Genomic DNA, 13715 nt, shown 5'->3' with positions numbered 1-13715 from the left:
CTTTTTGAGTCTCTTCACTCTGGCTGTAGAAGCCAGCAGGCCTGCTCCACCCGTACATACATCTGCACCCTCCCTCCTCCACATTTCTTTGACTTCTCCAGCCATATGCTGTCAGCATATTGTACACCAACCCTGTGGCCAACTAATGTGGCCAGGATTTCTGTAGGTGATCCATCTAAGGAAAGGATTGTTACCAGACAGACCCGGGAGGAGTTCCTAGCCTGAGCTAACTTCTCAGCTGACATCAGAGCTAATGGAGGAGTCTCCTGAATATACAAAATGACTTTTCTCTTTTTGAGTCTGTACATGAGAGATGCCACACTGGTCTGCAGAGGTAGGGGTAGGGGTAGGGGATGCTGTTTGCCTTAGCCAGCATGCACTGCTTCCCGCTCTCGCCACTTGGCTGGGGAGCGTGGTTCCATGTGACCGTGCACCATCCTTCCTCCCAAGATAGGCAGTATCACAAGCGACTGCTCTTTAAATGCTCAGAAAGTGGAGGGAAAAAAATGTAACCCCCAAGTGGCCCCACCTCCTCCTTGCTCTTCACCTCACCCTTCCTGCTGCTGCCACAACAATGGCACAGCCCTTCCTTCTGGCCCTGCCTGACATCCTCTCTGGGGAAAGGATTGGCAGAGTCTTTCTGTCTAAGAAAGGACGAAACACCTAAAGTAAAAAGATTGAGTTGGAGGGGCTTCTATGCTAGGACGGGGATACAGAGAGGCAGCAGCCAGTGGACTTTTAAGAGGAGTGCTTCACCTGAAATTCAGTTTGACATTCTAAGCTCCCGAAATAAATGAATTGTATGCCTTACCAAAGCCAGGGTCAATAATTATAGGGCTCCATTTTTTTTCTAAAGTCTTAGCTGGGGCTGGAGAGAAGGACTCAGCAGTTAAGAGCACTGGCTGCTCTTCGGGGGGGGGGATGGAGATCTGAGTATCAGGACCCACAAACAGCTCACCACTCCTGTAATTCCAGTTCCAGGGGATCTGACACTCTCCACCAGCCTCCTGGTCAGCAGGCATGCAAGGGGTGCACAGGTATATATACAGACAAAGCACTCATGCACATAAAATAAAATTTAATATTTTTTAAAAAGAGAGTCTTAGAATTCTTTCCTTTCTAAGATCTTGCTGCAATGGCAACCCTGGTGCAACAGTGCTCAGGGTGGCTGGGTGGGAACCATGTTTACTCTATGGGAGTCTGGCAGAAAAAGGTCAGAGCTGCAATCACATTATACTCAGCTCTCCCAATATCCCGGTCATCTGAGGACTGGCAAAGTCTGCAAGACCTGGACACGGGTGGAGGGAGGGGCAGTTTTGAGTTGGAGGAGGGCAAGAAGTAGACCCCAGCCACCTGGTACCCTGGAGAGCAGGAGAGCTGTGGAGAGGAGTGAGACCCACTGCCTACCCTCAGCCTATAGTAGATAAGCTTCCTACTTTCTCCAGACCACACCTCCTGTGAGGTCAGGACTTCCTGTTTGGTCTGATGATGTTTCACAGAGCTTACAGCAATCCCTGGCACATGATAGGCTACATAGATGTTGTTGAATAAAAGAACACATAGCAGAGCCCCCAACACACACGTGCGTGCACATACGTGTGCACACAATCACACACACACACTCATGCACACACACACTCATGGCACATATGTACTGTGACAAGGGAATAAGACAACCCCTGGAAAGCTTTCTTCCTCGTTCCTGCTAAACCAGTCTGTCTAGCAGGTCCAAGCATGGCTGGTCTCAACCGTGGTGGCCAGTGAGCCATGAGCTGTGCCCCACTGACCTTCACACCCAGGAAGCACAAAGCAAACATGAATCTTACACTGACTGAAGACCTCTCGTTGCCCACCGTGGTGACCTGCACATTGCCCAGGTGCAGGATGGCAGCCAGGATCTTAAAAATATCCATCTGAAAGTCTTTCTTGAATCCTGGAAAGTAAACATTCCCCAAGTCAAGGCACTGCCATTCTCCTTCGTCCCATAAGACAGCACCTGGAGGCTTCTAAGACTCTCCAGCTGCAGTGCCAGGAGTTGTGGCAAGGGTGTGAAGCGGGCTTTTCTTGGGATAGGGGTGTGAAGTGAGCTTTTTTGGGATAGGGGTGTGAAGTGAGGTCTCATGGAACAGCTGTGTGAAGGGAGCTTGTCACGGGACAAGGGTTTTGGAATGGGCTTTTTGTGGGACAGGGGTGTAAAACAGGTTTCATGGGACAGGGGTGTGAAGTGAGCTTTTCATGGGGCAGGGGTGTGAAGTGGACTTAGTGACAAGCTCTTCACAGTTCCTCTCTTAAATAAGAATGCTGTAGTTGAGGGGGGTAGAAAGGGGTGTGAGCAGGGAGTATTTCCTTCTCCTGGACTGCTGGAGAGTTCAACTTGTATCTGGGGCTGAGGGTGTTACTCAGTTGGTAGAGTGCTTGCTTGCCTGGCATGCAGGGGACCCTGGGCTTGATTCCCAGCATCACACTGACCAGGCATAGTGGAGCATTTCTGTAACGGAGGCATTCAGGGGGTGGGGCAGGAGAACTAGAAGTTCAAGATCATCCTGCGCATCAAGTTTAAGGCCAGACCGGGCTACATGAGACCCCATCTCAAAGGAAAAGAACAAAACCCAGAACAAAACAACAACAAAGAAAGACAACTCCTGTTAGGCATCCATTTTAAGTGAGACACTGGTGAGGCACTGGTGAGGCACTGGTGAGACACTGGTGAGGCACTGGTGAGGCACTGGTGAGGCACTGGTGAGGCACTGGTGTATTTTATATACTTCATTTTAAAGGTTTCCTTTTTCTCTTTGCTCATAAGCTCCCAGAATCCTTCTTAAGGTGAGATGACAAAAGGGTTCCATTTGTCTCCCCAGTCCCCACAGACCAAGCCTTGGAAGGAGAGAAAGGGGGGCAGGGTGGGAGAAAAAGGGATAAGTGGGGGAAGATGACAAAAGAAGCGCGACAATGAAGACAGTGTGGTAACTATGGCAACAAAGATGCTGGTGACCAATAGGAAGAGCAGGAGGAGCAGGCTGCAGAGGGGGAAAGAGGAGGTGGGGGGATGAGCAGTAGGCGGAACAGAAGGATGCTCTGAGCATGTCTTCCCCAGCTCCTCTGTGCAGTGTGGCCTCAGACAGAGATATCTGTTCCTGGACCAGCACTGAGTTTACCTCAATCTCCTTTCAGGCTCATAGAATAACAACAAGCAGGAAGAATTCAAGAACAGTTCTCCCACTAGTCCTGGGTCCCTGCTGTCCCTGTTGGCTTGTCTGACCTCATTCACAGTCTCTGTGTGGGTCTAGTCATAAATAAACTCTCCCCCTCTCTCCCTAACCCTGTTTTGACTTTGTCACATAATACCTCTGGGATCTTGACTGATGCGTGTGGAACAGAGGGAACTGGCCCATTTCCTGGTGCCGAAAATAAACTAAGCCAGCAGCTAGGAGGGCTGCGTGTCCGGCTGCCAGCTGTGAACTGGGCTGTGCTGATCAGGATGCAGCCATGCGGCACTCCTGTGAACATGGGGGAGATGCTGGGGCCTCTTCCCACCACTGTCCATCACATGTCCCTCTGGTCCATGCTGGGTGGAGAACAGAATGGAGGCTAGCACCGCCCTTGCTGTCCAGCAAGCCAGCAGGCCCCGAGTGCCAGAGAACAGTTGTTGCCACGTAAGCTTTCCATGGAGGAAACCTGGGGTTCTGGATCACCTGGGAGGCAGAATTCTAAGTCATCTCAATACCATGTGAATTTTCTCTGTTTCAAAGATGAAAGATACCAGACCAAAATTACATAGAGCGTTTCATATGAAACTGTTGAGTCTGGGAGTTGAGTGACAGCTGAGCCTGGCAAGAAAGCAGGTGGCTGATGTGACAAATGACAGATAAGTGACTGAGAAAGGCAAAGGAAACCACAGAACCAGGGGCACTCCACTAGCCTTCTGTGATCTTTAAACTAGTCTCTTAACCACCAGGCCTTTCAGAGTCAAAAGATGTGTAGCCTCACTATTCTGGCTGGTTTTGTGTGTCAACTTGACACATGCTGGAGTTATCACAGAGAAAGGAGCTTCAGTTAGGGAAGCGCCTCCATGAGATCCAGCTGTGGGGCATTTTCTCAGTTGGTGATCAGCGGGGGAGGGCCCATTGTGGGTGGTGCTATCCCTGGGCTGGTAGTCTTGGGTTCTATAAGAGAGCAGGCTGAGCAAGCCAGGGGAAGCAAGCCAGTAAGCAGCACCCCTCCATGGCCTCTGCATCAGCTCCTGACTTGCTTGAGTTCCAGTCCCAACTTCCTTTGGTGATAAACAGCAATGTGGAAGTGTAAGCTGAACAAACCCTTTCCTCTCCAACTTGCTTCTTGGTCATGATGTTTGTGCAGGAAAATAGATACCCTGACTAAGACACTCACCCACACTGTATGTGAACAAATTTTAAACCTCAGCGAGTCACCGTGTGTCCTGAGACAACATCATTCTCATACCACGTTGCTGGAATCAGAAACCAGGGACTGAGTGTGCCAGGTCCCATCCCTGGAGTCTGGGTATGGACTTATTGGCAGAGACCAAGGGCCACAACAATAGCCAGTGACCGTGATCATTGCAAGACAGGAAGGGCTGCAGAATGGCAGAAACAGGTGGCGATCTCTATCTGTGTCTAACATAGCAGTGCCCAGAAAATCGAGGAGAGAGCCATTCACAGGTCTTGAGCAGGTCTGCACAGGCTTGAGCAGGTCTGCACAGGCTTGAGCGGGAACTGCTTTGTTGGAACCAGCAGATTCCATCCCAGTCACTACCTGAGGCGTTTGACACCTCACACAGTCCAGTAGTGGCTCTCACCATTACTAGCCCTAGGAGATGTTTCTCTGTACACTACTGGGAACTGTGTCTATGACTCTGTGCTTATATGCCGGGCTGGGGCTGGGTAGAGCCAAGTCAGTGCCTGGGGCCAATCACGATCTTTATTTTAAAACTGTATTTGTTTTATGTGTATGTGGGTTGGTCTCCGTGTGTATGAACCCGTGAGTGCCTGGTGCCCTCAGAGTTCAGAACACATATCTCTTTTCTTGTTACTGGAGTTAGAGGTGGCTGTGAGCTGCCCACTGAGTGCTGGGGATCAAACTGGGTCTTCTGGAAGGGCAGCCGATGTGTTCATAACCAACCCTCCCTGCCACCAAGTCATGCTCTTATGTTCTGAGAGTATGTACCATTACCTTGGTGTCTCTTACCCAGTAGTGCGAAGGTCTTCTGGGTCTCTACCATGTCAGCTCTGTCATTGACACCTTCAATGACAGTGTTACCTCCCATTCTTGTGTAGTTGAACTCTTCGGCACTCCCTGGAACCAAAAGGACAATTAATTCCTTCCACAACTCAGAAATCGGACACACATGGTTATCAGAAATAAGAAAAAGCCAGGCAGGGTAGCTTTCCCCTGCATCCCAGTACTAAGTTCAAGGCTAGCCTGAGCTACATCATAAACTCCTTCCCAAGAGAGGGAGAGAGATGGGGGTGGAGAGAAGGAAGGAACAGGAAAGGAAGTTCACACTTAATGGGCTCTATTAAACACTTTACAAGGATATCATAGAAACTGAAGCTGAGAGTCAGGAAAACAAAGGCCTCATTCAGGGTTCCTCATTTGACAGGGAAGCAGGGCCTTAAAAGCGGGGCTGACCCTAAAGCTCTGGTTTTAGTTCCTAACACTCCTGGGATTCTAGACGTGTGCAGCATGCTTGGTACTTGCAGGGCTGGGGAATGAACTGGGGCTTCATGCATGCTAGCCAGGCGCTGGACTGGGATAGCCCAGCCCATTCTCCCTCTCCCTCCCCCACTCTCTCTCTTTCTTTCAGAGTTTCATTATGTAATCCTAGGTAACCTATAAATAGCTAAGTAGACCAGGTTCGTCTTGAACTTGTGGCGACTTTCCTGCCTCTGTTTTCTGAGTTTTGAGACCATCAATGTATGGTGCCACAGCCAGCCCAGTTGATTTTCTTAATGCATTCATTTCAGGGTCTAAAGACCATCCTATGTTTTTAGACAACATAGTTTGTTTTTTTGTATGTTCGTCTGTTTTTTCAAGACAGGGTTTCCTCTGTGTAGCCTTGGCTGTCCTAGAACTCACTCTGTAGACCAGGCTGGCCTTGGGCCTGCCTCTGCCTCCTAAGTGCTGGGACTAAAGGTGCACACCCAGCTGACAGAGTCAGTTGCTTTTTTGTTTTTGTTTTTGTTTTTTTTAGTTATGCTATAATAAGGAAGAAATTAACTAAAAATTGAAACCCCTTCAGAAAAAGAGACTTTCAGGTGCCTTCAACCACGTACCCAGTTTAAGGTGTTTAAATTCTGACTGCTGTGCGGATGCACAGAGCTGGTAGAAGATGTGGTAATTCCGTTCATTTTCTGACTGTAAAAAAAAAAAATCTCAAATTACCCAAACCCTTTACTAATGAAAATGCCAGGGTTCCAACTAGAGGCCCCTAGATACCAGTCTAGATGGTTGGTTCCTGAGATGGACACCTATGACACCTATGGCCAGCTCACAGCTGGCTGTCCTTGTCCCCGAGCAAGAACTGGGCTCCAGAGATGACCTTCAAGTAGACATCCCAGGAAAATATTATTACATGGAAATATTCTGTGCAAAGGCATGGAGTAATTTTTATAACAGAAAGTTCTGAGATATCATTGGGCTGTTCAAGGTTTCCTGTTGCTCTGGCTAATGCGTTTTAAGAACTGTCTCCATTTTATTCACAGAAAAGCCTTTCACCCCACCCCACCCCAGTACTAATCCCCTTTCTCACCAACAGGATAGTCAGGTTGGAGGCCCTGCCTGCTTCAGTGTTCATGTATGAGAAAGATACGGCAGATTTTTAAACTATAAGGGTTTTCTTTTCTCCCCAGTCCCAAAACAGTAGCCTTTATTCTCAGTTCTCACGAGACCACGTCTATACATCAACTTTTGCTTTTAAAAGAAAGAACAGATAAAGAACCCAAAGAGGAAAGGAAAGCCTGCCAGACTGCATCCTTCTGGCTGCAGACGCCGCAGGTGTCCCAGGAGTCTGAGTATTTGGAGCTAGGGACAAGGAGGTTTAAGACTTTTTAAAAATTATTTTTAAAAAAGATTTATTTACTTATGTATGTATGTGAGAACGCTGTTGTTCTCTTCAGACACACTAGAAGAGAGCATCAGATCCCACCACAGACAGTTGTGAGCCACCATGAGGTTGCTGGGAATTGAACTCATGACCTGTAGAGAAGCAGGCAGTGCTTCTAACCGCTGAGCCATCTCTCCAGCCCCAGTTTAATACCTCCAATTCTCACCTGAAAGACAACTCTGGACTTCTCCAGGAGGTAGGTTCTCATATTGGCGCCAATGATCTGGTTTCTCTCATCAAAGCTGATCTCTGTGTATTTCCCAAACCGACTGCTGTTGTCATTGCGGGTGGTCTTGGCATTTCCAACAGCCTAGAACACACAAGGTTCAGAATCACAGGAGTGTTGACCAGTGACATCCTATGTCACTCAAGGATGCTGGGCAGGTTAGGAGAGAAGCTTGGGGCTGGAGAAGAGCAGCCTGGCTTCCCTGAGTCTGAAGGAGCATGGATTCTGGGCTTCACAGCCCTGGGGTCCATTTCTGCTATCTGTAGAATGCTGTAAAAGTTAGCTTACTTTTTCATGTCTCCTACTTGCAATATGGAAACGTATGTATCTTGCTGTAATGGACTGAATGTGTCTTCCCACACCCAGGATTCTTTTAAAAGTATTTATGTATGTGCGTGACATCATGCACACACAGAACTTGTATCCCTGTTCTTGCCACCCTCATTCCTTGGGTCTTTAAGGGAAGAAGTCTCATCAACAACACAGCTACATGCCCAGAGCCACCTCCCTCCCTGCCCCCATCCCCCTGCACCTCCAGCCCTCAGCATCTCCTTCTTCAGTGGTACTGTGCCTACCTCAGTTATGGGATTGGATGCCAGGACTTTGTCCTCCACGTGGGCATTGTTGCTTGATTTGCTGACGGTAGCGAAGTACCTCATGGCATAGCGTGCAGAGACAGTTTTCCCAGCTCCCGATTCTCCACTCACGATTATGGACTGATTTCTATTGTTCCTAAAAGCAACACACGAGAGATGCACTGAGGTGTACTAAGAAAGCTTAACTTCTCTCCATTAAAAAGGCAACATATCAAGACCTGTCCCTGAAGAGGATGAAAGTAGGAGGTAGAGAGAGGTGGCTTGGCCAGTACGGTGATTTCCTACCATGCATGAAGCCCCGGGATTGACCCTCAGTTCTCCATAAGCTAGGCATGGTGATGCACTGAGGAAGTGGAGGCAGGAGAATTTGAAGTTCAAGGTCATCCTCAGCTATGTAGGATATTAGAGGCCAACCTGGGCTACAAGAGACCTTGTCTTAGAACAAACAAACAGAGAAACAAAAAGGACAATGGCAACAATGACAACAACAAAACAAAAGGCTGTATCGTTTGTCTCTCTATCTTATCTATCTATCTAATCTATCATCTATTTACCTATCTATCTACCTTCTATCTATCTATCTATCTATCTAATCTATCTATCTATCTATCTATCTATCTATCTATCTATCTGATCTACCATCTATTTATCTATCTACTATCTATCTATCTAATCTATTTATCTATCTTCTATCTATCTATCAATCATCTATCTATCTATCTATCTAATTTATCATCTATCTATTTATCTAGCTATCTAATCTATCACCTATCTATTTATCTATCAATCAATCTACCTACCTTTTATCTATCTATCTAATCTATTATCTATTTACCTATCCATCATCTATGTATCTATGTATTTATCTACCAACCTATTATCTATCTATCCATGTATCTATGTACCTATCTATGTATCTATCTATCTAATCTACCATCTATCTATTTATCTATCTACTATCTAATCTATTTATCTATCTTCTATCTATCTATCTATCTATCTAATCTATATATCTATCTACCTACCTTTTATCTATCTATCTATCTATCTATCTATCTATCTATCTATCTATCTATAATCATGTATGTATGTATGTATGTATGTATGCCTAATTTAGAAAATGGGATGTTAGCAAACTGCCCCAGGGGTCCAAATATTCAATGGACTTCCTTCTAGCTTTTTACAATTTGTGGCTACAGAGAACACACAGTGTTTCCTGCTCTGACCTTTGTCCCTTTGTTTTGAGGTCCCCAAGATAATGGCCAAGGTTATCAACCACTAGAAGGGTGTGGCTTTACAGTCAAAACTGTGACTAGGATAAACCATACTGAGGAGATTCAGAGCAAGATCAGCCAAGGGGAGAAGCCATGGTGGGAAGACACAGGAAACCTGTGCAGACTTCCCAATGAGTTTTCTTCGTGTCATAATGGCTATGTTCTCGACTCAGGGAATGGATCTCATGGCCTGTAAGAAGTTCTGTTATCTGGAACCCTCACACCAGGGGCTCTGTGCCTGCCCTCTGCTTCTCGACGGTCTGGGAGTTCAGCCTCCCAGGAGGAGAGCAGGGCCTCAGCATCAAACACGCTGCTTAGACAAAGTGTAAGCTAAGATACAAAGAGCCGAGCTTACAGGAGATAGACTGAATTGCCCCGGAATTGGCCAGGCTCAGACTAGCTTTCCAAAGGGGTTCTCAGGACAGCTTCCTCAAGCCCCAGTAGCAACTTCTGCACATCCTACTGATATTATTTTAAGAGCAACGATTCAAAATATATTTGGGGACATATGTGTTCTATAAGCCTACACACTGTTACATAATGAAGATATTTTAAAAATAATGCTGTAAGCTTTTCAAGCCATAGGAATATGGCGGTATACTGCTGACGTGGGATCAGCACCACTTAGGTGGTAGACGCTGGGTGAACACTTCACATTTGTTATGCCTCTGTTATGCCTCACAAAAGTCCTATGGCACACTTAACAATTTTACATTTGTATGAGTGTGGGATTCTTTGTCATGAAAATTGGCCCCAGGTCACAGTACATAGTCTCCTGTGGTGATGCTGGAGGCCCTAGTCCAGTCCTTTGTTCTCAAAAAGGAGGAAAGGAAGACCCTAGAAAGGTTGCAGACAAGAGTCGCTCAAGAAAGGCAGATGGCTCAGTCCAGCATCAAGCCAGTCCACCACGAGCCCATTTTATCTTCAGTCCATTCATCCCAGTGACACGGATTCAAGCTGGAAACTGACATAGCCCTGCAGTTCCATTGGCCTCATACTGATGATGGTCAAACTGTCATTTCAGACGATGGTCATCAGAATGTCCGTCAGGGGTTTCTGGGAGGTCTTCAGAAGCCAGAAAGTCCCAAAAGTAGGATGCGCTAAGGTTGGGAGCAATCTTACTGCATCTCAGACATCCATCCTTTCTGCCTTCTTGGGAACGTGACCCCTTTGTGAGAGGCTGAGCTACTGGTATAGTCAATGGGTAGGCCAGCCTTATCTGGCCATGTGGGTATGTCCCATGAGCAATGCTGCTCTGTAGGGGCTCTATCATCTGGAGGACAGTCCCTTCTCTTAGTCCGAGTAAAGTAGGGTATGGAGGAGACAGCTTGACCCTGAGGCTATGGGTCTCCCTTAAGGGATGGGGGCAGGCATCATTCAGTCCCTGATGACTTGAAGGAAGTGAAATTTAGCCTCAGGTTGCCCATTAGGCTTCCCTGTAAACCATGTCTTGTTTACTACATCACTATGGCTCCCTTGCTCATAAATGAGCCTGCTAGAGTCTGCCTCGCAGGTGAAGACTATTCAGTCGCTATACCCAGGATTATGAGGCAAGTCTGGAGCCCATGCCTCAGTTTCTTATGCAAGATGGGAAGAATGATAGCAGTACAGTGAGCTTTGCAGGAGTGTGGCAAAACCTGAAGGAGACCGCTGGGTGTGAAAATTCTTTTGCAAGCTGTAAAGTTTTTGACAAATTTAGTATGGTGTTTTTATTCCCCAGCATCCTACAGACAAGGGCAATAGAATGACAAGAGGACAGTCATGGGAGAAATAACTTACACCCAGAATCATGAAGATCTGGGCCCAAACCCCAGCTCTCCCTTTAGCGCACTGCATATGCCAGGTAGCTGGCACTCTAGGGGTTAGGTTACTGTGGAAAGGCATGAATATCACAGGCTGTCCTGAGGGTGCCAAGGTGATGCTTGAAGTGTGAACCCAGTGCTTTTGTTGCAAGAGGATTTTTGTAAAAGTCCAGTAGCAAAATCTACAGGGTCATACAAAAGCGAGGTGAGGGCATCAGGTTAAAATCCAAACCTGTGGCTAGAACCTGTGCTTAGCTGGCAGTGAGGCTGCCTCCTTAAATTGGATCAAAACCAGACCACAAACCACAAACATCTCACGCTGCAGGGTCACTAGGTCCTCCTCCAGCCAAACGGGCTGCAGGGAAACGCAGACCTGACTTCTGAGCTCAAAACAGCTTCCTTTCACTGTGAGGGCTGAGCAGAGGCAGAGAGAGCAGGCAGAGCCGAGGAAACTACCTGGCCATCTGCTTGTAGGCCTCCTCTGCAACTGCAAAGATGTGTGGGTCCATGTCACCCATGTTCTGTCCGCTGTAGGCGTGGATGATGGCATCCCCATATATTGGTAGCTGTTTGTAAGGATTCATGGCCACCAAAATGATTCCTGAGGAAAGAGGTGAAGTGTGGTTAGCAGACTCGCCTGGAGTTTTATCCCAGCCGCTCCTTTGCGGGTGACCTCCCCCTTGAATACACACTTCTTTTTATGTCAAACTTTTGATGCACATAGGTTATGGAACATAATCAAGATGGCTGGCCTTTGGTTTCAGGGACCTCCCCTATCCACGCAGTCAGTGGGCTGGGAGCTTACTGCTCATCCTTCACATGTTACTAGCACTTGGAGACCCGTCTTTGGAGAGTTATTAACACAAAAGAGGTCCTGAGGATTGGGGACCCCACAGAGACTGGCATCTGTACACCTGCTCTGTCTCACATGAGGAAACCCTCACCAGGTGCTTAGGAGGTGCCAGCAGTGCTCTTCAGCCTCCAGAGCCACGAACCAAACTTCTGTTCTCTGTTAGTTACCTAGTCTCAGACATTCTATATTACAGCAACAGAAAATAGAAGAAGACACCCGCCCCCCACAGGCTTTTTCCAGAAGTCCCAGTTCTTTTTTTTTTTTTTTTTTTTGGTTTGTCGAGACAGGGTTTCTCTGTGTAGCCGTGGCTGTCCTGGAACTCATTATAGACCAGGCTGGCCTCGAACTCAGAAATCCGCCTGCCTCTCCAGTTCTTCACTGAAAGCTTTTGCTTGACGTGGGTCAGGTCACTCAATGCTCTGAATCTCGGTTATCTGACAGTCACCCTCCTTTAAGGCTGTTCTGATGTCTGGGTGGGGTGACACATGGGGAAAAGAACTGCGTTTTTGAAAGTCCCAACGTAAATGTAACAATGACAACAATGTCCCAAGAAGTAATACGTGTGTTGGATGTGGCGAGAGACTCAGACACGAGCCCATGGTGATCTTTCCTCATAGTCCATCTTCGTTCCCACGAGCAGTTCTCCTTTCACAGACACCTCTTTTTACACACACTCTCAACACCCAGCATCGAGAGGTCTCGGGGCACGCAGACGGTAGGCCTGGGGGTGAGGGTGTCGGACTGTATCCTTACCACTGTAGGTGTAGATGAGTTTGGACTCTGCGAAGCGGATTCTGAGATTATGCAGCACTGCAGGCTCGTGGAGGTAGCTGAGGGCTGTGAGGTCATTCTCACCCACCAGGATGTCAGGGTTCCGAAGCGGAGGCAGTGACCCTGGGTCAACAGGGTATTCCAGCTCCTATAAACAAAGACAGACGTAAACTTCTAGAAATAGAGGACCTTCGGTATTTCTGCTACACTGTCTCCTCCTACCCACCTCCCATAGACGCACTTCTCACATTAAAACAACAACACCAAAACCAAAATCAAAACAACCACACCCCACACTTTTTAAGAGGTTATTTGTGTGGGGGTTTATGTGTGTGGATGGTTTGCTAGTGTGTATATGCATGACATTTATGCAGTGCCTGCAGCAGCCACAAGGGGGCGTTGGATTTTTTTTTTCTCCCCTTGGAGCTGTAGTTACAAATGGCTGTGAGTCACCATGTGGGTCCCTGGATTGAACCCTGGTCCTCTACAAGGGCAGCAGGTACTTTTAACCCCTGAGCCATCTCTCCAGACCCCACAACTTTTTTTTTGAGACAAAGTCTTTTACTAGGTAGTCCAAATTGACTTCAAACCCTCTATCCTCCTGTCTCAGAACTGCTGGGATTACAGGTTGAGTGTCACCACACCTGTCTTAGAAACTTTAAGTAGAGGAAAAAGGAAGTAACCTTTATAGGTGACTCAAGGCAATGAAAAACTGGGAGCCAGGGGAACAGATCATTGACTGTGTGTCTTAAAGCAAGTCCCCTTCCTCTACCTGACTCCCCTCTTCTGTGAAGGGGTCCTCAGAGCTGAAGAGGCTGTGATGAAAGGTGGTAGGAAGCCCATGAGCATGCATCCAGTGGCCCTACCCTATGTCTACCATAGAGGCCTTGGGAATGGACACGTGGAAAGATGCTGTTGCTAGGACAACCCAGCCTAAGGTGCTTCATGGCTCTGAAATTGCCAAGTGGGTCCTTAGTTGACACGTTAAAGGGGAGGAGGGAGAGAGGGAGAAAGAGAGAGAGAGAATCAGCTAGCTAGTCATCTCTGGGGGAGGGGAAAACATGAGACTGAGG

At 47.4% G+C, this 13715-nt stretch overlaps 1 protein-coding gene across 5 annotated transcripts in view; it reads right to left on the bottom strand.

Moving 5' to 3' along the window:
- The window catches only part of Myo5c (myosin VC), a 74486-nt gene that overhangs the window by 48791 nt on the left and 11980 nt on the right, over positions 1-13715 (bottom strand). For 4 of the 5 annotated variants that reach the window (XM_029481127.1, XM_029481126.1, XM_029481129.1 and 1 more), the window contains exons 3-9: positions 12625-12790; positions 11475-11619; positions 7922-8078; positions 7287-7430; positions 6291-6372; positions 5188-5310; positions 1827-1933 (exon numbers count right to left, since the gene is read on the bottom strand). In XM_029481127.1, the coding sequence (XP_029336987.1) occupies positions 1827-1933; positions 5188-5310; positions 6291-6372; positions 7287-7430; positions 7922-8078; positions 11475-11619; positions 12625-12790 (924 nt within the window). The remainder of the gene's footprint in view (positions 1-1826; positions 1934-5187; positions 5311-6290; positions 6373-7286; positions 7431-7921; positions 8079-11474; positions 11620-12624; positions 12791-13715) is intronic. The other variant, XM_029481128.1, reaches the window with a different exon arrangement.

The sequence above is a fragment of the Mus caroli genome, chromosome 9, assembly GCF_900094665.2.
Source record: "Mus caroli chromosome 9, CAROLI_EIJ_v1.1, whole genome shotgun sequence".
NCBI classification, from domain to species: Eukaryota; Metazoa; Chordata; class Mammalia; order Rodentia; family Muridae; genus Mus; species Mus caroli.
This window is presented reverse-complemented; position numbering and strand designations above follow the sequence as displayed.